Below are 25179 nucleotides of genomic sequence, written 5' to 3' on the forward strand. Positions count from 1 at the left end.
TCTCTTTATGGTGGTTCCTAGATAAAGCCCCAAGTGAAGTTTTTCCTGAAAGAGCCCTACCCCAAGGCTTGGAAAAGGAGCAGAAGTTCAGCTCAGAGCTGCCAGGGTGAGAAGTCTGGCTCACTAGCTTGGGAGTCAAGGAGTGTACTCAGACAACCAGTTTTCTGAGTCTCAGGTTTTCTCCCCAACAGGGATGGCTGGGAGCAAGAAGGCATTACAGGGGATTCTATTAGCTGCAGAACACACGGGATGCTGGGCCTTAGTAAGCATTCCCCCATATTTCTTCTTTACAGAATATTAGCAGTGTGTCCAGTACTCCAACTGATAGCCCCCCTGGGCTGTATCCTAAAATATGAGTATGCCAAGGGGAATATCCAAGTCATTCTCTCCTCCCGCTGTACTCCTGAAGAGAAAGAAAATGAAGATTCTGGGCAGAAGCCCAGGGACATGCAGATAAGGTACACAGGGAACAGTCAGCACAATGTAGGGCAGGGGCCAAAGCAATGCCAAATACAAACCCTAACTAGAACTATCAAAAAGAGCAGCAAGGTCTTGATGCAAGGCACCATATGGTTACCTGCTTAACAGAGTATACGAAAAAGTATATTATCAAGTCTGTAAATTACAACATGCTCCTGAGCATAACTCAGGAAGACAAGGAAAATGCTGCTTTGTTCCAGGGGAGACTACTGGAAGCTATGAAAAAATACATCAATGTAGATTCAGACTCTAAAGAAAGGTAAATCATGCTAAAGACCTACTTTGTAGGCCAGTCAGCGTCAAACATAAGGAGAAAACTACAAAAGATGTCTTCAGGGCCTCCAAATGCCTATAATGACTATGCCTTTTCTGCCTTTAATAACTGGAACAGGACCACAGAGGAAGAGAGGGCTAAAAAGACACCAGCAGGCGGGCCACCGTGGCTCAGCAGGCAGAGTGTGTATCTGCCATGTCGGAGACCCAGGTTCGATTTCCCATGCCTGCCCATGTGAAAAAAAAAGGAAAGATAGAAAAAAGAGACCAGAAAAAGGCAAGGCTCATAGCTCTAACTGTAAATGGTGAGCAGCCACCTCAGGGCAACTCTGAGCAAAAATTTCCAGAACCAGTCATTGATGTGGAGATATGGGGCACTGTAGGTAAGAATGCCCCAAGGACAGAAGGAGCCCTGGGGACAGAGAGAGCCCCCCTGGACCCTGCTCACGAAGCAGGAAGGCTGGACACTAGGCCCGAGCGAGCACTGAGCTCCTAAGGGGAAGTGAGGCCTCTTCAAAGATCCTGCTCACTACTCCAATTGGACTGAAGGGGCCCAGGGCCAATGGCTCCCTAGATCTTGCTGAAGAACATGAATCTCACAAGTTCTGGGTGACCTTTGACATGGTGCAGTTAAAGTCAGTGGACTCTCCTGCTGAATTCACCTGTCCAGGTCAAGCTCCGTAGCCAGGATCCTACAGACCCTCCTAACCAAAAAAATCCTACAGCTGTCAACCACTAGATGGATTAAAACTCCTACTAAAAAAAGGAAGAGCTCTCAATGTCCCTGGCCATTAGAGAAATGCAAATCAAAACCACAATGAGATATCATCTCACACCCACCAGAATGGCCATTATCAACAAAACAGAAAATGACAAGTGCTGGAGAGGATGCGGAGAAAGAGGCACACTTATCCACTGTTGGTGGGAATGTCAAATGGTGCAACCACTGTGGAAGGCAGTTTGGCGGTTCCTCAAAAAGCTGAATATAGAATTGCCATATGACCCAGCAATACCATTGCTAGGTATCTACTCAAAGGACTTAAGGGCAAAGACACAAATGGACATTTGCACACCAATGTTTATAGCAGCGTTATTTACAATTGCAAAGAGATGGAAACAGCCAAAATGTCCATCAACAGAAGAATGGCTAAATAAACTGTGGTATATACGTACGATGGAATATTATGCAGCTTTAAGACAAGATAAACTTATGAGGCATGTAATAACATGGATGGACCTAGAGAATATTATGCTGAGTGAGTCCAGCCAAAAACTAAAGGACAAATACTGTATGGTCCCACTGATGTGAACGGACATTCGAGAATAAACTTGAAATATGTCATTGGTAATAGAGTCCAGCAAGAGTTAGAAACAGGGTAAGATAATGGGTAATTGGAGCGGAAGGGATACAGACTGTGCAACAGGACTAGATACAAAAACTCAAAAATGGACAGCACAATAATACCTAATTGTAAAGTAATCATGTTAAAACACTGAATGAAGCTGCATCTGAGCTCTAGGGTTTTTTTTGTTGTTGTTTTTTACTATCATTACTACTTTTATTTCTTTTCTCTATATTAACATTTTATATCTTTTTCTGTTGTGTTGCTAGTTCCTCTAAACTGATGCAAATGTACTAAGAAACGATGATCATGCATCTATGTGATGATGTTAAGAATTACTGAGTGCATATGTAGAACAGTATGATTTCTAAATGTTGTGTTAATTTCTTTTTTTTATTTTTATTTTTTTTTCTTTTTTTCTTTCTTTCCGTTAATAAAAAAATTTTTAAAAAAATTAAAAAAAAAAAAGGAAGAGCTAAGTACAACCAGTTCTAGCTCTCTCTCCTTTGTACTCTATTATTCCTTACACTGCTCATCCTAACCGAACATGCCTTACAAGGCTTCTTAAATTACACTGCCTCCCAACTCAATCTATCCCATTGTTGGCTATGCCCTAAAGATTCCAAATCCACTGTAGCTTGGCCAGCCAAGCTATTGGGGAACTGCAAGCCTTTCCATCTCTCCAACTCTGCAGCGCACAGAACCTTGGTGTCATTATGCATGGGACCCCCTAGACTCCTTCCCAGGAGCACTCTCCTACCTTTTAAACCAATTTAAAGCTCACCAACCTACAATACCTCCTATTACAGGTGCTATGTACTCCGAAGTAACAAATGCCCCCAATACCACTTTTCCTTTTTGCATCAAGTTAAACTATACCAAAGGTCTATACTAGGGAGAAATACCACTAATTTATGCAAATCTATAATTTACATCCACCCAAATGGATGAACTTGGGACCTCAAAGTAACAGCCACAAGCCCCAAAAGCCAAGCCCAAGGACACACTATGCAGGGAGCCCTACTTCCTGCCACAACCCCAACTATTTTCTCACTACTAAGTTAGATGAAGCTGCAACTATTTCTTAAACCAATCCTTAATGAACTGTTGGGACAAAACCCAACTCTGCCAGAACAGAGCAAACCCAAAGTTTTCCCTAAAAACTACTATTCAACACAAAGAGTACTGCAAACCCCAGAGTGACAGTCCCCTCCGTTAATATGACCTGGCAAAATAAAAGCCACCTGGCATTCTCTTCTATAAGCACCCTGAAGCACTGTTATCCCTGCTTTCACCCATAACTGCCATTCGAATGAGTCTTTCAAAAATTCACCTTCATGCCCAGAGGCAGATAAGGGCAAAGGCACCTATGAAATAACCCCAAGACTGAGTGGGTGACCAGCCAGCTGCATTACTTCAATCTGCGGGCATCTTATTTTCCCTATACTTTGATATCACCCTGAAAGCTGAGGAAAGATTATTCTTTCACTACGGAAATAATACCTACCTAAATGTATCGAGCAATTAGACTGGCTCTTGCTCTTTAGCCTACACTAGCCCAAAACTATCCTATTTACCAGACTCTAACCCAATTCCTCTCCCTTCCTTTATAGCTTTCTCCCAACCAAACAGTCACTTTCTCTCCTAATCCCTTTTTTTATTGGGCACCACACTCACATCCACTGAACTCAGTGTAGGAGGACTTGTTACCAGCCACCAATTTCATCCCAATCTCTATTTAGAACTCAGACATAGTGTAGAATCCACCACACAAACTCTAAGCCTACTCCAGACCCAAACAGAGTTCCTAACAGTTGTGGTACTCCAAAACAAGGGAGTGCTTGGAGGCACTCACTGCAGTTCAAGGGGGAACTTGCCTCATCTTATAAGAAGAATGTTGCTTTTTGTCAAGCGCTCAGGCAAAATTCAAGTAAACATACAGGACCTGTGGGAACAATCCCAACAAATTAAAACAATGCTGGAAGCAACTGGAATCCTTTTCCACATCTACTTAATCTAACTACTTGGATCATCCCCTTTCCAGTTCCTTTAATTCCTTTTTTCTCAGTCTTATGTTTGGCCCATGTATCTTTAACCTGCTTGTTAAATTTGTTTCCAACAGACCACAAGCATTCAACACTAAGTTCATGCTTACCCATGAATATCAAGCTATTCCAGACCAGGACCAGCATACCATTACCCTTACTAAATTAGAGAAAGAGTTTTTTACACCCTAGCAGGTGCCCCTGAAACAGAAGGAAGTAATTTCAGAAGTTGGACCTTCACCCCTCAGGTTCCCATTAAAATTAAGGGTGTCCAAATGTCCATCAACAGATGAGTAGCTAAACAAGCTGTGGTATATGTATATATATACACACAATGGAATATTACACAACTGTGAGACAGAATAAAGTTATGAAGCATGTAACAACATGAATGGACCTTGAGGACATTATGCTGAGTGATATTAGCCAGAAACAAGAGGACAAATACTGTATAGTCTCACTGATACGAATTAACATTAATGAACGAACTTGGAGAATTTCAGTTAAGAACAGAGACCATCAGGAGATAGAAATAGGGTAGATAGTGGGTAATTGGAGCTGAAGGGATACAGATTGCACAACAGGACTGATTGTAAAAATTCAGAAATGGATAGCACAATATTACCTGATTGTAGCACAATAATGTAAGTACACTGAATGTGAGAATGATAGAGGTAGGAGGGCTGGGGGCACATATGAAACCAGAAGGAAAAAAAGACAATAAAGACTGAGATGGCATAATGTAGGAATGCCTAGAATGTACAATGATAGTGACTAAATGTACAAATTAAAAAATGTTTTTGCATGAGGAAGAGCAAAGGAATGTCAATATTGTAGGGTGCTGAAAATGGATGGTCATTCATATTTTAGAACTTCAACTTCTGTGTGAGACTAAAGCAAAAAATGTTTATTTGGTACAAAATTTGTATTTTAACTAGTGCATTTCCAAATATAACTTACATGGACAGGTTAGTTGAACACCATAAGTACATGGAATCTTGAATACAGCATGAGATTTTGATGCCCCGATACATCTCACAATGATTTGAGTAGTGAATAAAAAAGTATTTGCAAAGTCCCCTTGGGGGAATGGTGAGAAAGGGGGAAAATTCAACTTTCCCATTTAAAGAATTTCTGATATTCTTGCAAGCAGTGGGGACAACCAAATCAATAGGCCAAGTCCTCAATCTTGGGGTTTGTTCATATGAAATTTATCCCCACAAAAGACAGGCTAAGCCTACTTAAAATTAGGCCTAAGAGTCACCCCCAGAGAACCTCTTTTGTTGCTCAGATGTGGTCTATCTCTCTCTCAGCCAACACGGCAAGCAAACTCCCCCTCTCTACGTGGAACATGACTCCCATGGGGTAAACCTCCCTGGCAACGTGGGACAGAAATCCTAGAATGAGCTGGGACTCAGCATCAAGGGATTGAAAAAACCTTCTTAACTGAAAGGGGGAAGAGAGAAATGAGACAAAATAAAGTGTCAGTGGCTAAGAGATTTCAAACAGAACTAAGAGGTTATCCTGGAGGTTATTCTTATGTATTATATAGATATCCCCTTTTTAGTTTAAGGTATATCAGAGAGGCTAGAGAGAAGTTCCTGAAACTGTAGAGCTGTGTTCCAGTAGCCATGTTTCTTGAAGATGAATGTATAATGATATAACCTTTTGCAATGTGACTGTGTAATTATGAAAACCTGGTGTCTGATCCTCCTTTTATCTATGGTATGGGCAGATGAGCAAAAAATATTGATTAAAAATAAATAAATAATAGGGGGAACAAATGTTAAAATAAATTGAGTAGACTGAAATGCTAGTGATCAATGAAAGGGAGTGCTAAGAGGTATAGAAAAAAAATAGGGGGAACACAGGTTAAAATATATTGGGTAGATGGAAATATTAGTAGGCAATGAGAGGGAGGGGTAGGGGGTACGGTATATATGAGTTTTTTCTTTTTTCTTTTTATTTCTTTTTCTGGAGTGATGCGAGGTTCTTAGAAATGACCATGGTGATGAATATACTATTATGTGATGATATTGTGAGCCACTGATTATACACCAAGTATGGAATGATCATATGTCAAGAATGTTCGTGTTTGTATGCTGTTTTGTTTTGTCAATAAAAATAAATATATATAAAAAAGATAAAGGGTGTTTAACTCTTACAGAGGGGAGTTGAGGCAGGACAGACTAGGGTATCGAGGCTGTGGTCCCTGGTTCCCATTCAGCTCCAAAGGAGTTAATGCACAGCTGCAAACTTCATGGGACAAAAATCTCCCCTAAAATCCTGAAACTTCCCCAAACCATAAAGGTTGTAAAATCATTGACCTGAAGTGATCTCTTAGTTAATAACAAAAGCATGGGGTCAGATTGTTAAATATTTGCCCCAAAACAAATTCTGACTATGTGACGGAGCTCCATGAGCAATGACAGTTATCTCCAACCAAAACAAAGAAGACACCTAATGTTCAAAGATCAAAATAAAAAATTTCTGCTGCAACATACCCCTACAAAATAAGCTAACCCACTCTACTTGACACATATTTCTGCCCTGAGCACATCCATGTTAATTTCCTTGATGTGTGCTCTTTCTCTCTTTAATAAACTTTACTACTTACTACTACTTGCCTCATTTCATCCTTGGATTCTTTCTGGTGCCAAGACCCCTGACCTGGAACAAGGCTGATCTGACTCTGGTGTTGGCAGGTCTCCAGTTATAATACATACATGGACATAAAAATATATAGACAGTTTCTATAAAAAACTATTTGCCTCTCTGAAAAGAATATCACTATTTGGATCAAACATATTTCACAACCACATTATATATTTTGCATGAAAGTATTTTATATGTGTTAGGGAGCAGTCTGAGCTCCCACAGATAATTCTATGCTTGGGACCAGGTATGTTGGTTTGCTGTTTAGGATAGATGGTGAATGTGGGCTGACTTTCTTTTAGGGTGCCTGGAGAAAAAACTCATCCCCTAGCAAAAAGTGGCCTCCCAGCACATCCCTTCCCCTTTTATTCATTGTAAACATCCACTGGACACTCTCCATCTAAAGTATATACATTTTATGGCACCTAGATCACCCCTTCTGCTACATCTGTTCTTGGCGAGGAAGAGGTGGTATCCTTATACTATCACACAAGACAGTTGTGTACAGATTATCTTCCTGTGTGGCCTGGGATTAAGACCTTCTGGCCAAGAGGACCAGCATCCACTACTGAACAGATCTTGCTTTGTTTCTTTTCTACGTGAGTAAATGTCAGTCCATCCAGTGCTTATGTGAGTCATGCTTTTGCAGGTGACCTCAACACCTGCAAACTATGGAGTGGGTGGGGACCCTAGGATTGCTATTTTTGATGGTAGGCCCTGATATGCTCTTTGCTACCCTCCATGAGGTGAGACCCCCCTCTCCTGGAGATGGTAATAGGTGTTCCTCCTTCTGACTGACAGTATAACTATCAAAGGTCTCCGTACATTACCATAAATGTCAGAGATCTCTGAATATCACTTTTGTTATTAATAGCTATAATGATCAGGAGTCCAACTATCTTAATGCCAGTTAATTTGTAAATACAAATGGTAATACAGAAAACAGAAAAACAGAAAGGCCACAAACCCATAATCAGTATTCTTTAGATTAAAATTTTAAATTTTGCTTTCACTTAATAGAAGATCTCATGTTCATCACTCCACCCTTTTAAATCTTACTAATATCTGGTGAGGAGTACTATGTTGTAATATTATGCCTAGACACCCTTTAGGAAGCATCTATATGAACATTAAATATACTAGGAAATTGCTCCATAAAGATCCCTCTAACATGTAATAAATGTTAGAAATAACCAGTGAAGAAGGAACTTGCATTTGTGAGACTAATTTTTTTTAAAGTAATGACAATTCCAAAACATTATCAGTAATTATTTCATCAGTTTTTTTTTTAATTTAAGGAAGATTTATGACACTTGTTCTCAAACATACAGGTATTCATATAAAACATAGAGAACATTCTAAAAATTGCAAAAATGAAAATACCTTGTAGGGAAGTTTGTACGGTGCATGAAAATCCACACCACAGAATCTGAAAATACATCTTGGACAGGTACCAGTACTAAGCAACAACCAGGCAACATGCTTGTTTTCCTCACTCAAGGGAAACATATTGTATTACTAAAAAGAAAAAAAAAGCAAAACTAATGAGCAACTTGTATTTACTTTCACAGAAAAACATTTCATCACCTTTAAGGATAAAAACAACTTTTATTTAAGAAACATTACTTCATACTCTCCAATAATACCCCTTCTGTTATATACATATTCTAAAACATAAACTTGAAGGAAATTTATAAGATGGATCAGTTAAAAGTCTCTAATTGTCAAAAATTTAGTTCAGCATTTTGGATTATGGTAAAGTATGTGACTATAACTAAATTGATCAAAATAAACACAATTGAGAATGATTGCCTCTAAGGAAGGTATGCAGATTTTAAACTGTTATATACCCCAGAAAACCCATGTTCTTTTAATTTAATCTTGTGGGTGGGACCTTTTGATTAGGCTGTTTCCATGGAGATGTGACCCACCCAGTTCAAGGTGTGTCTTAATCCTTTTATTGGAGCCCTGTATAAAGAGAATAAACAGAGAGCTCACAGGCGACACAGAGTGCTGAGAGATGAAACCAGGTGATAGTTATTTGGAGATGGAGAGAAGGAACACCCCAGGAAATGCCAGAAGCTGACAGCCATCTGAAACTAGAAACTGGGAGAAAAGGGCCAGCAGATATCACCATGTGCCTTTCCACATGGAAGAGAAACCCTGGGTGCAATCAGCCTTTCTTGAGTGAAGGTATCCTCTTTTTGATCCTTAATTTGAACATTCTCATGGCCTTAGAACTGTAAATTTATAGCCTAATAAATCCCCCTCATAAAAGCCAATCCAGGGGTGGTGGCCCAGTGGCAGAATTCTTGCCTGCCATGCCAGAGACCCAGGTTCGATTCCCGGAGCCTGTCCATGTGGAAAAAAAAAAAAAAAATCCAATTCATTTCTGGTATATTGCATTCCAGCAACATTAGCAAACCAGGATAGAGGGTAATGCAAACAAATGTTCAGAGTGAAAATTTTACTTCGTATTTTGTACCATTTGGTACTGAGAACACAAAGTAGTTAATTCATTAAACTTGTACTATCAGAAATTAACAATGAGCTCACTAGAAAAAAATAACCACATCAGTCTATAATATATAAAAGTTGACAAATCCTAATGATAGGTAAGCAGTCAAATATTTTGAAAATTGATCAGCTGATCCAAAAAATATCAATTTTGCTTTGCTGAGGTTTTAGCTAAATGACTTTATTAGCAAAATGGGAAAATCTGTTCCTTTCATCTACAAGGAAAACCTCCCTCAAAAAATAAAGTACAAAAATATTTGTGAGTAATTATGTCTAAAACCAACTTGTTACTTTTTTTTTAGAAAAAGAAATCCAATGGCATTCTTGTTGCCAAGAGGGAGGGAGACTAAAACTAAATTACCTAATCACTTATATTTGATTCACTGCAAAAAAACAGATTAGGTTCTAATTCAGATGAGTAGATGAGTTGGCAGGGAAAGGAAAAGAGATAAGGAAATCACACTTACAGGGAAACCCTGATATAGGGTCGCATAAGCAAATTTGGGCTCTAGGGTATTTTCAAGAAAGTACACAGAATATATTGAGAACATACTTCACATAATGAACCTCTGTGTGCTCAAATTATTATCATTATTATTTACAAGTGCTCTGAATTCCATCTCCCCATCCTGAACCCATTTAATCTGCAAGTTTGGTGATGGGAAAGGATGACCATTTAAAGTGCATCTCTGACGGCACTGTTACAGAGAAACTGTTTTTGTCTCACTCGTTATCTTTTCTCTTCCTTCCCATTAAGTAAGGCCTAGGATTTCATTTAATTCAGAATTAACCTTTAACCCAGGAAGAGAAAGAAATACTCCTTCCAATAAATAATCAATGAGTAAATGCTTAATGGACACTTACTTGTTGGGAAGATTTCCTGGGGATTTAAAGTTACATTAAACTATATGACCTCTCTCCCATGGCTTACAGACTGAATTTTTATTTCTCCAAAAGGTTCACAAGAATAAAGGTATCATGCAAAGTCAATAAATAACATATAATCTCTTTGAACGTTTCCAAACCTGTTCAGAATTACAAAACTTTGTCCTGAATAATCTGAAGACGTTCTTAAAAAAAAAACTTCAATGTGTGTGTTTAACAACTGAGCTATGAACTTAATAACCTCTCCAAATCATTTTCACCTAGTAATAATCTACAATTTCTCAAGCACGTTTAACATTAAGAAATAAGTTGTGTCCTAAATTTGGTTGTTTCAGCTTGATGTTTCACCCTGAATTGACAGAATTTCATATAAGATACTAAAAGTATTATGTTTCGGAGTAAGACTTGAGAGGTGCATCCCATTTCATCGCTGGTTGCCTTTGTTAAGAGTTTTGCTGTTTCGTTTATGTGTTTGTTACAGAAAGAACTCTGGAACAAGTCACTGCTACAGAACCACCTCCCACGTGTAAGGATCCCTAAGGGGACCGAGTCCCTTCTCCACTAACCAACGATAACTAGCCTGGTCTCTGGCTTACTGGTGGAAAGGATGGATTCTCTTTTCACCTTCTCGGACAATTACAGAAACCATTCTTCGTAAAGGAAAAAAGGAGCAAGGCATGCGAAAAACCACTAAAATGACCCGTCTGAGTTTCACATCCTAAGATCTTTTAAAACTCATTCCCATACAGAAAGGTGTAGCTCATCCTGTGGGATGGGGAAAGGGGGTTGGTGACGTCCAGGGGAGGAGGCATTCACAACTTCAAGGAATTACCGATACACTCAGCTGTGGACACTACCCTGAACCCTGTGGAAAGTTCATCCCAAATTTTAACATCGATTCTCTTTTTGCCAAGCAAGCTCTCCCGGTCTCCCTTCGGCCAGGTCCAGGAAAATTCGCACTCATCCCCTCCTCGCTAACAAAGTCGCTCCAGCAATAGGGAAACGAACCCCTCCATCTACACCCCTTTTGCACCAGAACCGGACCCCTCACCTCAGACTACCCCGCCTCACCTTCTCGCACGTAGAAGATTGAGATTTAACCCCTTCCGCCCCTCAGAGGGAAGTAGGAAGACTGAAGCAAACGCACCTCATGCGTCTAGCAATTCTGTTCCCCGAGGAAACGAGAGCTTTGCAGCGAAAGTACCAGCCCTTCTCACAAAGACTGAGTAAAATTTCTCCTGTACTTCGTAGGGGAATTTATAAAACTGCCGGGCCTGCCCCCACACATTCCACCTACCAGCAGGCGGAGGGCTACCTGGGACTTTTCTTGAGGCTGAAAGCTACTGGCGCCAGCGCAGCAAAGGGCAATTCTGATGTGCAGGGCATTGTAGCCGCGGCCAGAAATATCGATATGCCCTCACCCTAGGGTATAGAAAGAAATTCTTTCTAAAGCAAACAAAACCAGAGCGTTTCCTTCCGTGGGTTAGTGGCAGCCTCCCACACCACTCTGGTCCCTGCTGGCAAAGCACCACAAGCCTTGTCCTGACTGCACGAGTGGGCGAGGTGGATGGCTCGGAGTTCCTCCCATCATGCCTGGCATGCGCAGCACTAGTGGACCCTGGCCTGGACCTTCGAGGCGCTGAGTGGGAGCCGAACCGAGGCGGAGATGGCGTCCCAGCCGCCGCCTCCCCCGAAACCCTGGGAAACCCGTCGAATTCCGGGGGCAGGGCCGGGAACAGGACCCGGCCCCACGTTCCAGTGAGTGTGGGATTCTTCAGGTTGCGAGTTTGATGGGGTCATAGCTCGGGGACTTGGTGGGAGGTGGTTGAGGCCGTTGGGGTGGGGGGTGGGATCCCCTCCCACCTCAGCAATCCCAATTTCGTTGGGAGCTGGAGCGAAGAAGGATCCAGGAGCGCCGGCGTGGGGGAGTTTCGTTGCCAAACACCCAATTCTGTACCGGCAGCATTCGGTAGCTACATTGTCCCGGGAGTTCTCGGGCGCCTCTCTAGGTCCGGGCGCCTAAGAGTAAGAGAGAGGCTTCCTGCCCCTTTCTGTTTGCGGGACACAGTGACTACTGCTCGAGCAGTTTAAAGGGCCCTAAAGCATTATACTTTCGGATTGCGAAGAACGGCAATTGCCCAGCCCCCTGAATCGATAGGAAGCAGAGTCACGTAAAAGCTTTTAACAACCCTCGAGAACTCGGTGAAAGCCCAAAAGGTCACTTTTACGCAACAGGATCCCAAGCCCTTGCTCTTTGCGTTCTCAACCAGCATACCTCAACTAGTGTACAATATTGAGATTTGGATAAGCAGCTTTAAAGCAGAAAATCTAAATCTGAGACCCACGATGGCCTTTGTGTGCAAAATTGCATGTATTTTTTTTTTCCTCGGGCCTATATTATTTGCTTATTTTGAGCACTGTCAAAGGGATCCACAACCCAAAGAAGGTTAAATATACAGATTTAGGGTGGGCCATGGTGGCTCAGCAGGTAGAGTTCTGGCCTGCCATACTGGGGACCTAGGTTCAATTCCCAGTGCTTGCCCATGTAAAATAATAATAATAGTAATAATAAAAATAAATTCCCCTTTAAAAAAAAATAAAAATAAATATACAGATTTATGTTTCATGGCCTTAGGTGTTCTGTGTTGGATGTTTCTGGATATTTCAGTTCGGATTTTGAGACTTGTATGTCAGATCACCTATTAGTGTAGGTTTTTCTTCACACTGTAATGTATTACTGCTAGATTCTAAAGTCGTCATCTGTTATTTAAACGCTAAGATGCTTGCACACAATAGCTACTTTAATAATATTAGGTACATAGCAGGTAATAAGCTTTAATTATATGGTTAAGTTGTGGTCATACTTTCTGCTCCCTCTTTTATGAGTTTTTTTTTTTTACTGCTCTTTTGTTAAAGTTCTGTTATGTAAAATTAACCATTTTCTCACTTTTCTTCATTATGAAATATTTTAAGTTTATAGAGACTTGTACAGAGTAAGATAGTGAATACTACTATCTTACTTTAAGAAATGTTTAGCATTTTGCGAAATTTGCATCAGTTTTATTTTAAGTAAAAATTAGAGAAACAGTTAAACTCTCGTTTTTCTTTTCCTCTTTATAGCAGTACCTATTTGGGGTGTTTATATTCAATAATGCTTAATGCTTTTATACTTTAGTTCCTATGTTTGTGTATTTTTTTATATAGTTTACTATGTTTGAAACTTTATAGAAAATACCTTCAGTCTAGTCTGTATCTATCATTTCGCAAAATGTTTTTCCACTACATATGTATTTTGAATTTTATATTGTTGATACATATAGTTGTAGTTCATTTTAATTGCTGTAGGATATTCAGTTTTGTTAAAAAAAAAAAAAACCTTTATTCTGTTGGTGGGCATTAGGTAATAAATTTTCTTATATTAAAAACAATGCTGGGTGGATCATGGTGGCTCAGCAGGCAGAGTTCTTGCCTGCCATACTGGAGACCTGGGTTCGATTCCAGGTACCTGCCCATGCAAAAAAAAAGGTGCCATTTTTGGATATTTATATAGTTGAGTATTTTTACTTGTCATGAGGTGCAATTGCAAGAGAACCATAATTAAGTATGTATAATATCTAAAACAAAAACAGTGCCACATTAACATTTTTTTTACCTTTTTCCTTGTGCACATTTCCAAGAAGTTTTCCAAGATTTTACTGGGAAGAATTGCTTGGTAGAAGGATATGCTTACCTTCAAGTACTAAGTATTGCCAAGTTCTTCCCAAAGTGGTTGTATGCCAGTTTACATTTTCGTTAGCAGTGAAGGTGTCCTTTTTCTCTACAGCCTCATCAACAATTAAGTGTTATTTTTTAGTACTGTATTTGCCAATCTAATGTATGTGAAATAGTATTTCATCTTTAATTTGTACTTTCCTGATTAGTTATGACTGAACATCTTCTTCTTAATTAAAAAATTTTTATTAGAAAAGTTATGGGTTTACGGAAAAATCATGCATAAAATACAGGAAACCCATATACCACCCCACCACCAACATTTGCATTGGTGTGAAATTTTGTTAGAATTTATGATAGCACTTTTTTGTAATTCTCCTTTTTTTTTTTTTTAACAATAGTTAGCATTTGTTACAGTTGGTCAAAGAGTATTAAAGTAGTACTATTAACTGTGGTCCATAGTTTACTTAGGGGTATTTTTCCTCATATTTTCAACATATTGTATTTTTTCATGCGTGTCTTTATTTTATTCTTATCTACCCATATACTGGATATAGAGAGATGTCAGTCACAAGATTTTTGTAATCTCATGGTCACAAGATAAAAGCTGTATAGTTTTATATAGTTATTGTCAAAGATTAAATTTACTGGATTACAGTTCAACAATTTCAGGTATTTCCTTCTGACTATTCTAATATACTAGAATCTAAAAGGAAATATTATCTATAAAATGATTCAGTATTCATAATCATTTGTTAAATTTTAACTTCTCAGTTACAACTCCTCCCTCTCATTTGGTCATTCTCTCAGTCTTTGGTGTATCTGGGCATTGACCATTTTAGATTCTTCATGCTGGAAAAGGATGTTAACCTTATGGGGTAGAGAAGTGAAATGGGTTCATGTTCTTGAAGAGGCTGGTACCTCTGGGTTTCAGAGCTTATCTGGCACAGGAGCCATCTTGAAGCTTTAAGTTTGTGAGAAAAAGTAAACTTACTAGGTAAAACTTTTATAGAGTCCTAGATGGTGCCCAGTATATTCTTTAAGGTTTTCAGAAATACTATTGGCTGGGACTTGGCATACTGTGGCAGTGTGCAATAACTGGCTGAAACTTGCATAAGAGTAACTTCCAGAATGATCTCTTGACTCTATTTGAAATCTCTTAACCACTGAAACTTTATTTTGTTTCATTTCTTTTCCCCTTTTTTGTCAAGAAGATATAGTCAATCCCATGATGCCAGAGCCAGGGTCATCCCTGGGAGTCATGTTCCATGTTGCCAGGGAAACTTACAACCCTGAGAGTCATGTCTCATATGGGGGGAAAGTAGTGAGTTTATTTGCGGAGTTTGATTAAAGAGAGAGAAGCCACATCCGAGCAACAAAAGAGGTTCTCTGGAAGTGACTCTTAGGCATAATTATAAAAAGGTTTAGTTTTGCCGTTACAGAAATGTTTCATAAGGGCAAGCCTCAAGACTGAGGGCTTAGCCTATTCACTTGGGAGTCCCTAATGCTTGAGAGAATATCAGAAATTCCCCAGGTGGGGAAATTTAATAGTTCCACATTTTTTTCTCCAGCCCCTCAAGGGACTTTTTTATTATCTGCCCAAAATACTCTAGAATGTGTCAGGGTATTACATTAACCTGTACAGAATAAGATCTCATTCCCTATTCTAGGTTCCATGTAATTAGGTTGTTTAAATGAACTGGCCAGACAGGTTAGGGTAGATAGTGTGCTGCAGGAAGTTTAAATTTTGGACAAATTAAACATCTCTTCATTTGGTCTTACACAGAAGTTGAAGTTTTAAAATACATACAGTATCATCCTTTACACTGTATTCTGATTTATCTTAGTTCTAACCAGGTCAGCTTCATTCGTGTCTCTAGTTGAAGTTTGATCTCTTTTTCAGCCTCTTTAACAGTTGCTATGTGGAGTAACGCTGACTTTCGGAGTTGCAGAATTCTAACTTTGAGTTTCAGGTGTCATGCAAATATCCAAAATTCTGGGGAACTATCAGGTTAGACATAAAAAGCACAACATCTCAGAATTTAGAAATAAAGTTAAAACTCAGGAATAAATTTGACTGCTGTAAGCTTACAATCTAGACCCTAATTTTCTTAGAAGCATTTTCACCTAGTATTGTGCTATTCAATTCCAAACCTTTGCAATGAGCCTTACTGAACATTCTGTACTCCTTAATCATCGATTGCCCAATTTCTGCTCACTTTCTATCGCCTGATAACCTATGCTCTCGAGTTTAATTCTCAGAGTATGCTCATTGTGGTTAGTTCATATTAAGAAGAACAAATATTATTTGTCCTTTTGTTTCTGGGTTTTTCAGCTCAGCAAAATGGACTCAAGGTTCATTCGCCTCGTTGCATGCCTCACCTGAGCATCTTTTTGAATGTTTGTTAGCCATCTGAGTTTTTTTCTGTTAATATCTTTTGCCCATTTTTCTTTTGGTTTTATCTTTGTTTATTGTTGATATTAATTATATTGCATATATGCTCTGCTAGTATCTTTTAGTCTGTTACTTTTTACTTTATATTTGTTTATATTCATTTTTTTACAAAGGTTTTTAATCTAAATATAGTCAAAATTACCATATTTTGTTTGCACTTTTTTGTGCCTTGATTAAGAAATACTTCCTATCCCAGATTTGGAAAATGCTTCTCTATATTTTAAATATTCTGTATCTTCTAGATAGTTTGCTTTTCACATTCATAGCTTTAATTCATTGATTTTCTTACACAAAATTTTTTTTTCTTTGTAGATAACAAGTTGTTCCAGCACCATTTATTGAGTTCTGTTTTATACTAGTTAATAATTAAATCTATATTATATCATGTTTTCTTAAATGTGTGATTCTGTTTTGAGGACTCTCTGACTTGTTCTTTTGATCCATTTACCTGCTTTCAGGCCAGCACCATACCATCTCTATTTCAGAGGTTTCTAATAAATTTTGATATATGTCAAGAATCTCCACACTTTGCTGTACTTCAAAATTGCCTTTGTTACACTTAAGCTTTTTTAAAACACTTATTGGGGTTTTTAATTCTTTGAATTTTCAATGCATTGAATTTATAGAGCAATTAAGTTTTTCTACCCATGAATATTGTATAAGGTATAATTAGTGAGAATTTTTATCTTTTTGCCTTAAACTTGGCTTTGTAGTTATCTCCATCAAGTCTTTTCTCATCTTTTATTTCTTCGTGGGTTGTATTTTCGGTTGCTGTTATAAGTGGGCTTTTTTCCCCTCCTTTAAAATTTTCCTGTTAGTTATTACTGATGTGTCAGAATGCTCTTTAAAAATATATATTGTATCCAACCTAATGCCAAACTCTTAATTTGTTCTGATGGTTTGATTAAAATTCTCTTCACTTCATGTAAATAATCCTATAATTTTCAAATAAGCCAGCATAGATTGACAGTATCCTTGTATTGGTTTCTAGTTTTGGAATGCTTCTAAGATCTTACTGTTAAGTACAATATAGTTTGCTTTTTTGTTTTTTATAGCTTTCCTGTCAAATTTATGCTTTTCTAACTTGCTAACTTTTTTTTTGCATGGGCATGCACTGGGAATCGAACCTGGGTCTCTGGCGTGGCAGGCAAAAGTCAGGCAAGGATTCTGCCACTAAGCCACTGTCACACCACCGCTAACATTTTTATTATAAGAGTTTTAAATGTTGTTGAATGACTTTTCTATATCGTTTTGAGATAATTATGTTTTTTCCTTTAATATGAAAATGTGATTTATTGTGTAACTTTCTTATGTTGCATCATCCTTGCATTTCTTGGCAAACTCTGCCTAGTGATTTTTTAAATAAACAATACTGAATTCAACTATAATATTTTAAGTATTTTATATATGTATTCCTAGGTGAAAAATTGGCCTATTTTTCTTTGAATTATATTTTTCTGGCTTTGTATCAAAGTTTTATAGTCCCAGGAGTTTTTCTCTTGAGTCTAATTTTAGTCCTTTACAGGTAGATGGTCTTTTCCTTAGTAGCCTTTATGCTTGTGTCTTATACCTTAGCCTTCTGCAGCTTTAGTATATTGTATCTGGACTTACTTGGATACAAATATATCTTTCCTTATGCTCTCTACCCACAGTATTGAATGTTAAGGATTCGTGCCTTTAATTTGGAAAAATTCTCACCAATTATATCTTGAAATATTGTTTTGGCACTGTATTTCCTCTTCTTTTAGAAGGAATTCCTATTAGACATTACTATATCAGAAATAATTTCTCCTATAAGTAGCTACATCTGACTTAATGTGCTTTGAACTATAAAGACATTTGTTGTTTAGATTGACAGGAAGTCGAGAGATCTCCTGGCTCAACAGTGTCATCAAGGGATCTAGATTTTTTTCTGGCATCCCTTTTAGTGTGTGTTTTGGGAGCTTTCTGACAGTTTCAGACATCTCTGTCTTATTCTTGTTCCTTTGAAAGAAATCTCTTTTTTTCCCTCTGGTTACATTCAAGATTTCCTCTTTGTTTTTGGTTTTTAGCAGTTACACTTTATTGAGCTTAATGTGATTTTCTTTGTATTATTCTGAGTGGGGTTCATAGGGATACTCGAATCTGACTTGGTGTTTCTCAGCCATTCTCCTTCAAATATCGATTTTGCCCCCTTTTCTCTTTGCTCCTTTGATTTCACTATACACTGTTTCTCTCTTTTTTAATAGAAGCTGTGTGTTTACAGAACGATCATGCATAAAATACAAGATTCCCATATAGCACCCCACCACTAACACCTTGCATTGGTGTGTAGCATTTGTTACAATTGATGATAATGTATTTTTATAGTTATAATATTAAAGCCCATGATTTAATTTACAGATCACAGTTTATGTAGTGTAGTTCTATGGATTGTATACTGTTTTGATTCTTTTTTCTGTATTTATCTTTTTGTTTCTCATAGTTCATTCTGGATTTTTTTCTTCTAAACTGTCTTCTACTTCACTGATACTTTTCTTCAAGTATCTCTGAGCTGTTATAAATCAGTCATTCAGTTCTTAATTTCAGGTATTTTATTTTTCAGTTCTGGAATTTCCAGTTGGTCTTGCTTTTATAATTTCTATACTTTGCTACAAAATCTCAATCTTGCCTATTTTTATTTTCTTTGAACACATTGGGACAGTTGTTTAAAGTCTGCCTAATACTACCATTATCTGAATCCCGTATAGATTATTTTGTGTTGTCCGATGTTGCTCTTTATTCTTAATGATGTAGTTTTGTCATCGTAAAAGGGCCAATTTTAATTAATTAATTTAACTTAAAATTAATTTTTAATAAAAGCTGGACATTGTAATTGGACAATTTGAGGTGATTTTAGACCTAGATGGTGTCTTTCTCCAGAAACTTTTACTGCTGACAGGTGGCTAAAGTCACCAGCAATGTAGGATTACTTTAATCCAATTAAGGATTAAGATTATTGGAAGCCAGGTCTGGTCTATTTCTATCAACTCTTTACACCCTTAATCTCTGAATATTGTCCTTTAAGATCTCAATCTGAAGTGTAGGGGTTATCCATCCTCCTTGGGAATCCTAAACTCTAGTTTTTGGATTTTTAGTTCAGGGAGTCTATTAAAAACCCTACTTAGCTTCTTATCTTGTCAGCCATCTCGTCCAAAATTGGCCATTGCTCCTTGAAAAACTTCTCAGAATACCAGGCCCTCTGATTTTTCTCTTTCTCTTGGATCTTGACTCCATAATTCTTCCGTGCCTTGTTCTCTGAAGCTTTTAAACAGATATTTTAATATTTTTCTAGTTTTTCTAGTTTTTTTTCAAGTAGAAAGATTAGTCTGATTACCTAAGACTGCCAATACATGAAAAGAAATTCCAAGATCTGTCTTTCCACTCTGCTCCTTAGTGTATTATATCTTTTTTTTTCTTGCCTCATTGTAGCAAATTAGCTCCTGCGGTTGTTGTCCAAGATTTCTAATGGAGTTTTGAAAATTTTACATTTTCAATTTCTATTTCAAGATGTTTTAGCTTCATTTAAATCTTTGAACATTTTTAACACATTTAGGATCCTTGTTGAGCTGTCACATGAAATTAGTTTCCCCTAGAATGAATTCTCTTAATCTTGATTTTCATTGACTTGGTTTCTTAGTATTTTTATTTCTTTATATGTGTGGTGTTTTTGATAGTATTCTTATATTGAGTAGGAATTTTTAAGTTCTATTTTTCTCTCCTTTTTCTTCCTCTCCATTCCCCCTCTTTCCGACAGGATTCCTATTGCCTTTATCTGACCCCTCAGCACCCCACCTCTCATTTAAGAATCCATTATAAAAATGGTGGTTTGTAGTGGCTGGTGGGATTAGTTTCAGAATATTACAGATCCAGCAACCTACTCAGTAGTTTGCTTGTTTCATTTCCTCCTCTCTAAGCTATATTTTCTTTATTAACTATCTTTGTTAACTATCTTCCTAAACCATAGTCAGCAAATTTTATAGTTGCTTTTTAGGAGTCATGGAGGTACATACCAGTTCCCAGTGTCAGACAATTAACTTGTTCCACTTGAGTGGTGTTCTGTTAGTTCTTATTTCCTAATAGAGTGAGTACTTGCTATCACTACCTGCTTCCAGACCCAGAACCACCCTGTTACCCGTTTACATTTTTGTTTACATTCTGTTCCATGAATTTCTTTGTCCATTTTTAAATTGAATTGTCTTTTTGTTTTTGAATTGGATATTAAACCCTTATCAGATATAAGATTTGCAGATATTATCTCCATTCTGTGAAATTGTCTTTTCATTCTTTTGGTGATATCCTTTGAGGCACAGAAGCTAACAAAATCCAATTTATCTATTTTTTCCTTTTGTTTTCTTATTTAAGAATGAAAGTGTTCCACTACGTTTTCTAAGAGTTTTATAATTTTAACTCTTAAATTTAAGTCTTTGAAGACTTCCGGAGAAGATGGCGGCTTAGAAAGACGCGCGGATCTTAGTTTCTCCCCCAGGACAGCTACTAGGGGAGTAGAAACGATACAGAACAGCTCCCAAGCCACGACAGAGATAAAAAAGACAGCGTACCCCATCCTGGAACGGCTGACTGGCTGAGAGAACCCGCTCTGGTGAGATCGCCGAGGGGCGCGGGCTTCAGCGAGCGGGGCGGCAAGCGGCCGGAGTCACTCCCTTCCCCCTCCCCGGGCCGGCTGGGAGAATTGGACAGGCGGTCCCCTCAGACCGCGGCGGCTGGCGCAAACACCACGCGCAGCCCCCCGGACCAACTGAGAGAATTGGATCGGAAATCCCCAGGCCACGGACAATGGCGACGGGGGGGGGGCCCTTCCAAACCCGTGACACCCCGGGAACGTGCACTCTCCCGGGTGGGCCGCTGCGGCTGGCGCCCTCCCACCAAGCTTGGCACCCCGGGCCGACTAGGAAATTCGGACGGGCGCTTTCCCGGGCTGTGGCGGCCAGCGACCCTCCCGCATTCGGACCCCGGGCCGGCTGGCAATCTTCCAAGCCACTTCGGCTAGTGAACCTCCCGGATGGCAAGAGTTTTCCAAAGTTAAAGGACCCACAGCACCTTTTACTGGTGGGACCCGCAGACAAACGTGTGCCACGAGCGCCACCTACTGGGCAGGATAAGAAAAACAGAACCCAGAGATTTCACAGAAAAATCTTACAACCTTGTTGGGTCCGACACCCAGGGAAATCTGACTAAATGCCCAGACGCCAGCAGCAGAAGATAACTGTCCACGCTCAGAAGCTTGAGAATATGGCCCAGTCAAAGGAACAAACCAATAGTTCAAATGAGATACAAGAGCCGAGACAACTAATGCTAAATATACGAACAGAAATGGAAAACCTCTTCAAAAATGAAATCGATAAATTGAGGGAGGACATGAAGAAGACATGGGCTGAACATAAAGAAGAAATAGAAAAACTGAAAAAAAAATCACAGAACTTATGGAAGTGAAGGATAAAGTAGAAAAGATGGAAAAAACAATGGATACCTACAATGATAGATTTAAAGAGACAGAAGATAGAATTAGTGATTTGGAGAATGGAACATCTGAATTCCAAAAAGAAACAGAAACTATCGGGAAAAGAATGGAAAAATTTGAACAGGGGATCAGGGAACTCAAGGACAATATGAACCACACAAATATACGTGTTGTGGGTGTCCCAGAAGGAGAAGAGAAGGGAAAAGGAGGAGAAAAACTAATGGAAGAAATTATCACTGAAAATTTCCCAACTCTTATGAAAGACCTAAAATTACAGATCCAAGAAGTGCAGTGCACCCCAAAGAGATTAGACCCAAATAGGCGTTCTCCAAGACACTTACTAGTTAGAATGTCACAGGTCAAAGAGAAAGAGAGGATCTTGAAAGCAGCAAGAGAACAACAATCCATCACATACAAGGGAAACTCAATAAGACTATGTGTAGATTTCTCAACAGAAACCATGGAAGCTAGAAGACAGTGGGATGATATATTTAAATTACTAAAAGAGAAAAACTGCCAACCAAGACTCCTATATCCAGCAAAATTATCCTTCAAAAATGAGGGAGAAATTAAAACATTCTCAGACAAAAAGTCACTGAGAGAATTTGTGACCAAGAGACCAGCTCTGCAAGAAATACTAAAGGGAGCATTAGAGTCAGATACAAAAAGACAGAAGAGACAGGTATGGAGAAGAGTGTAGAAAGAAGGAAAATCAGATATGATATATATAATACAAAAGGCAAAATGTTAGAGGAAAATATTATCCAAACAGTAATAACACTAAATGTCAATGGACTGAATTCCCCAATCAAAAGACATAGATTGGCAGAATGGATTAAAAAACAGGATCCTTCTATATGCTGTCTACAGGAAACTCATCTTAGACCCAAAGATAAACATAGGTTGAAAGTGAAAGGTTGGGAAAAGATATTTCATGCAAATAACAACCAGAAAAGAGCAGGAGTGGTTACACTAATATCCAACAAATTAGACTTCAAATGTAAAGCAGTTGAAAGAGACAAAGAAGGACACTATATACTAATAAAAGGAACAATTAAAGAAGAAGACATAACAATCATAAATATTTACGCACTGAACCAGAATGGCCCAAAATACGTGAGGAATACACTGCAAACACTGAAAAGGGAAATAGACTCATACCATAATAGTTGGAGACTTCAATTCCCCACTCTCATCAATGGACAAAACATCTAGACAGAGGATCAATAAAGAAATAGAGAATCTGAATATTACTATAAATGAGCTAGACTTAACAGACATTTATAGGATATTCCATCCCACAACAGCAGGATACACCTTTTTCTCAAGTGCTCATGGATCATTCTCAAAGATAGACCATATGCTGGGTCACAAAGCAAGTCTTAACAAATTTAAAAAGATTGAAATCATACACAACACTTTCTCGGATCATAAAGGAATGAAGTTGGAAATCAATAATAGGCGGAGTGCCAGAAAATTCACAAATACGTGGAGGCTCAACAACACACTCCTAAACAACGAGTGGGTCAAAGAAGAAATTGCGAGAGAAATTAGCAAATACCTCAAGGCGAATGAAAATGAAAACGCAACATATCAAAACTTATGGGACGCAGCAAAGGCAGTGCTAAGAGGGAAATTTATTGCCCTAAATGCCTATATCAGAAAAGAAGAAAAGGCAAAAATTCAGGAATTAACTATCCATTTGGAAGAACTGGAGAAAGAACAGCAAACTAATCCCAAAGCCAGCAAAAGGAAAGAAATAACAAAGATTAGAGCAGAAATAAATGAAATTGAAAACATGAAAACAATAGAGAAAATCAATAAGGCCAGAAGTTGGTTCTGTGAGAAAATCAATAAGATTGATGGGCCCTTAGCAAGATTGACAAAAAGAAAAAGAGAGAGGATGCAAATAAATAAGATCAGAAATGGAAGAGGAGACATAACTACTGACCTCACAGAAATCAAGGAGGTAATAACAGGATACTATGAACAACTTTACGCTAATAAATACAACAATTTAGAGGAAATGGACGGGTTCCTGGAAAGACATGAACAAGCAACTTTGACTCAAGAAGACATAGATGACCTCAACAAACCAATCACAAGTAAAGAAATTGAATCAGTCATTCAAAAGCTTCCTAAAAAGAAAAGTCCAGGACCAGACGGCTTCACATCTGAATTCTATCAAACATTCCAGAAAGAATTAGTACCAACTCTCCTCAAACTCTTCAAAAAAATCGAAGCGGAGGGAAAACTACCTAATTCATTCTATGAAGCCAACATCACCCTCATACCAAAACCAGGCAAAGATATTACAAAAAAAGAAAACTACAGACCAATCTCTCTAATGAATATAGATGCAAAAATCCTCAATAAAATTCTAGCAAATCGTATCCAACAACACATTAAAAGAATTATACATCATGACCAAGTAGGATTCATCCCAGGTATGCAAGGATGGTTCAACATAAGAAAATCAATTAATGTAATACACCATATCAACAAATCAAAGCAGAAAAATCACATGATCATCTCAATTGATGCAGAGAAGGCATTTGACAAGATTCAACATCCTTTCCTGTCGAAAACACTTCAAAGGATAGGAATACAAGGGAACTTCCTTAAAATGATAGAGGGAATATATGAAAAACCACAGCTAATATCATCCTTAATGGGGAAAAATTGAAAACTTTCCCCCTAAGATCAGGAACAAGACAAGGATGTCCACTATCACCACTATTATTCAACATCGTGTTGGAGGTTTTAGCCAGAGCAATTAGACAAGAAAAAGAAATACAAGGCATCAAAATTGGAAAGGAAGAAGTAAAACTATCACTGTTTGCAGATGATATGATACTATACGTCAAAAACCCGGAAAAATCCACAACAAAACTACTAGAGCTAATAAATGAGTACAGCAAAGTAGCAGGTTACAAGATCAACATTCAAAAATCTGTAGCATTTCTATACTCTAGCAATGAACAAGCTGAGGGGGAAATCAAGAAACGAATCCCATTTACAATTGCAACTAAAAGAATAAAATACCTAGGAATAAATTTAACTAAAGAGACAAAAAACCTATATAAACAAAACTACAAAAAACTGCTAAAAGAAATCACAGAAGACCGAAATAGATGGAAGGGCATACCGTGTTCATGGATTGGAAGACTAAATATAGTTAAGATGTCAATCCTACCTAAATTGATTTACAGATTCAATGCAATACCAATCAAAATCCCAACAACTTATTTTTCAGAAATAGAAAAACCAATAAGCAAATTTATCTGGAAGGGCAGGGTGCCCCGAATTGCTAAA

At 38.2% G+C, this 25179-nt stretch overlaps 2 protein-coding genes across 6 annotated transcripts in view; one reads left to right on the top strand and one right to left on the bottom strand.

The window, feature by feature from the left end:
* The window catches only part of PUS10 (pseudouridine synthase 10), a 147436-nt gene extending 135878 nt beyond the window's left edge, over window positions 1-11558 (bottom strand). For 2 of the 5 annotated variants that reach the window (XM_077134305.1, XM_077134309.1), the window contains exons 1-2: window positions 11270-11556; window positions 8180-8314 (exon numbers count right to left, since the gene is read on the bottom strand). In XM_077134305.1, coding sequence (XP_076990420.1) covers window positions 8180-8305 — 126 coding nt within the window. In that variant the 5' untranslated portion in view covers window positions 8306-8314; window positions 11270-11556. Of the gene's footprint in view, window positions 1-8179; window positions 8315-11249 lie in introns of all 5 variants that reach the window. The other 3 variants (XM_077134307.1, XM_077134306.1, XM_077134308.1) reach the window with 3 other exon arrangements.
* Window positions 11559-11786: 228 nt separating this feature from the next.
* Window positions 11787-25179, top strand: part of PEX13 (peroxisomal biogenesis factor 13) — a 39563-nt gene continuing 26170 nt past the window's right edge. Inside the window, exon 1 of the mRNA XM_077134311.1 lies at window positions 11787-11956. Within this exon, the coding sequence (XP_076990426.1) occupies window positions 11865-11956 (92 nt within the window). The 5' untranslated portion in view covers window positions 11787-11864. The remainder of the gene's footprint in view (window positions 11957-25179) is intronic.

The sequence above is a fragment of the Tamandua tetradactyla genome, chromosome 17 (genome assembly GCF_023851605.1).
Source record: "Tamandua tetradactyla isolate mTamTet1 chromosome 17, mTamTet1.pri, whole genome shotgun sequence".
Lineage (NCBI taxonomy): Eukaryota > Metazoa > Chordata > Mammalia > Pilosa > Myrmecophagidae > Tamandua > Tamandua tetradactyla.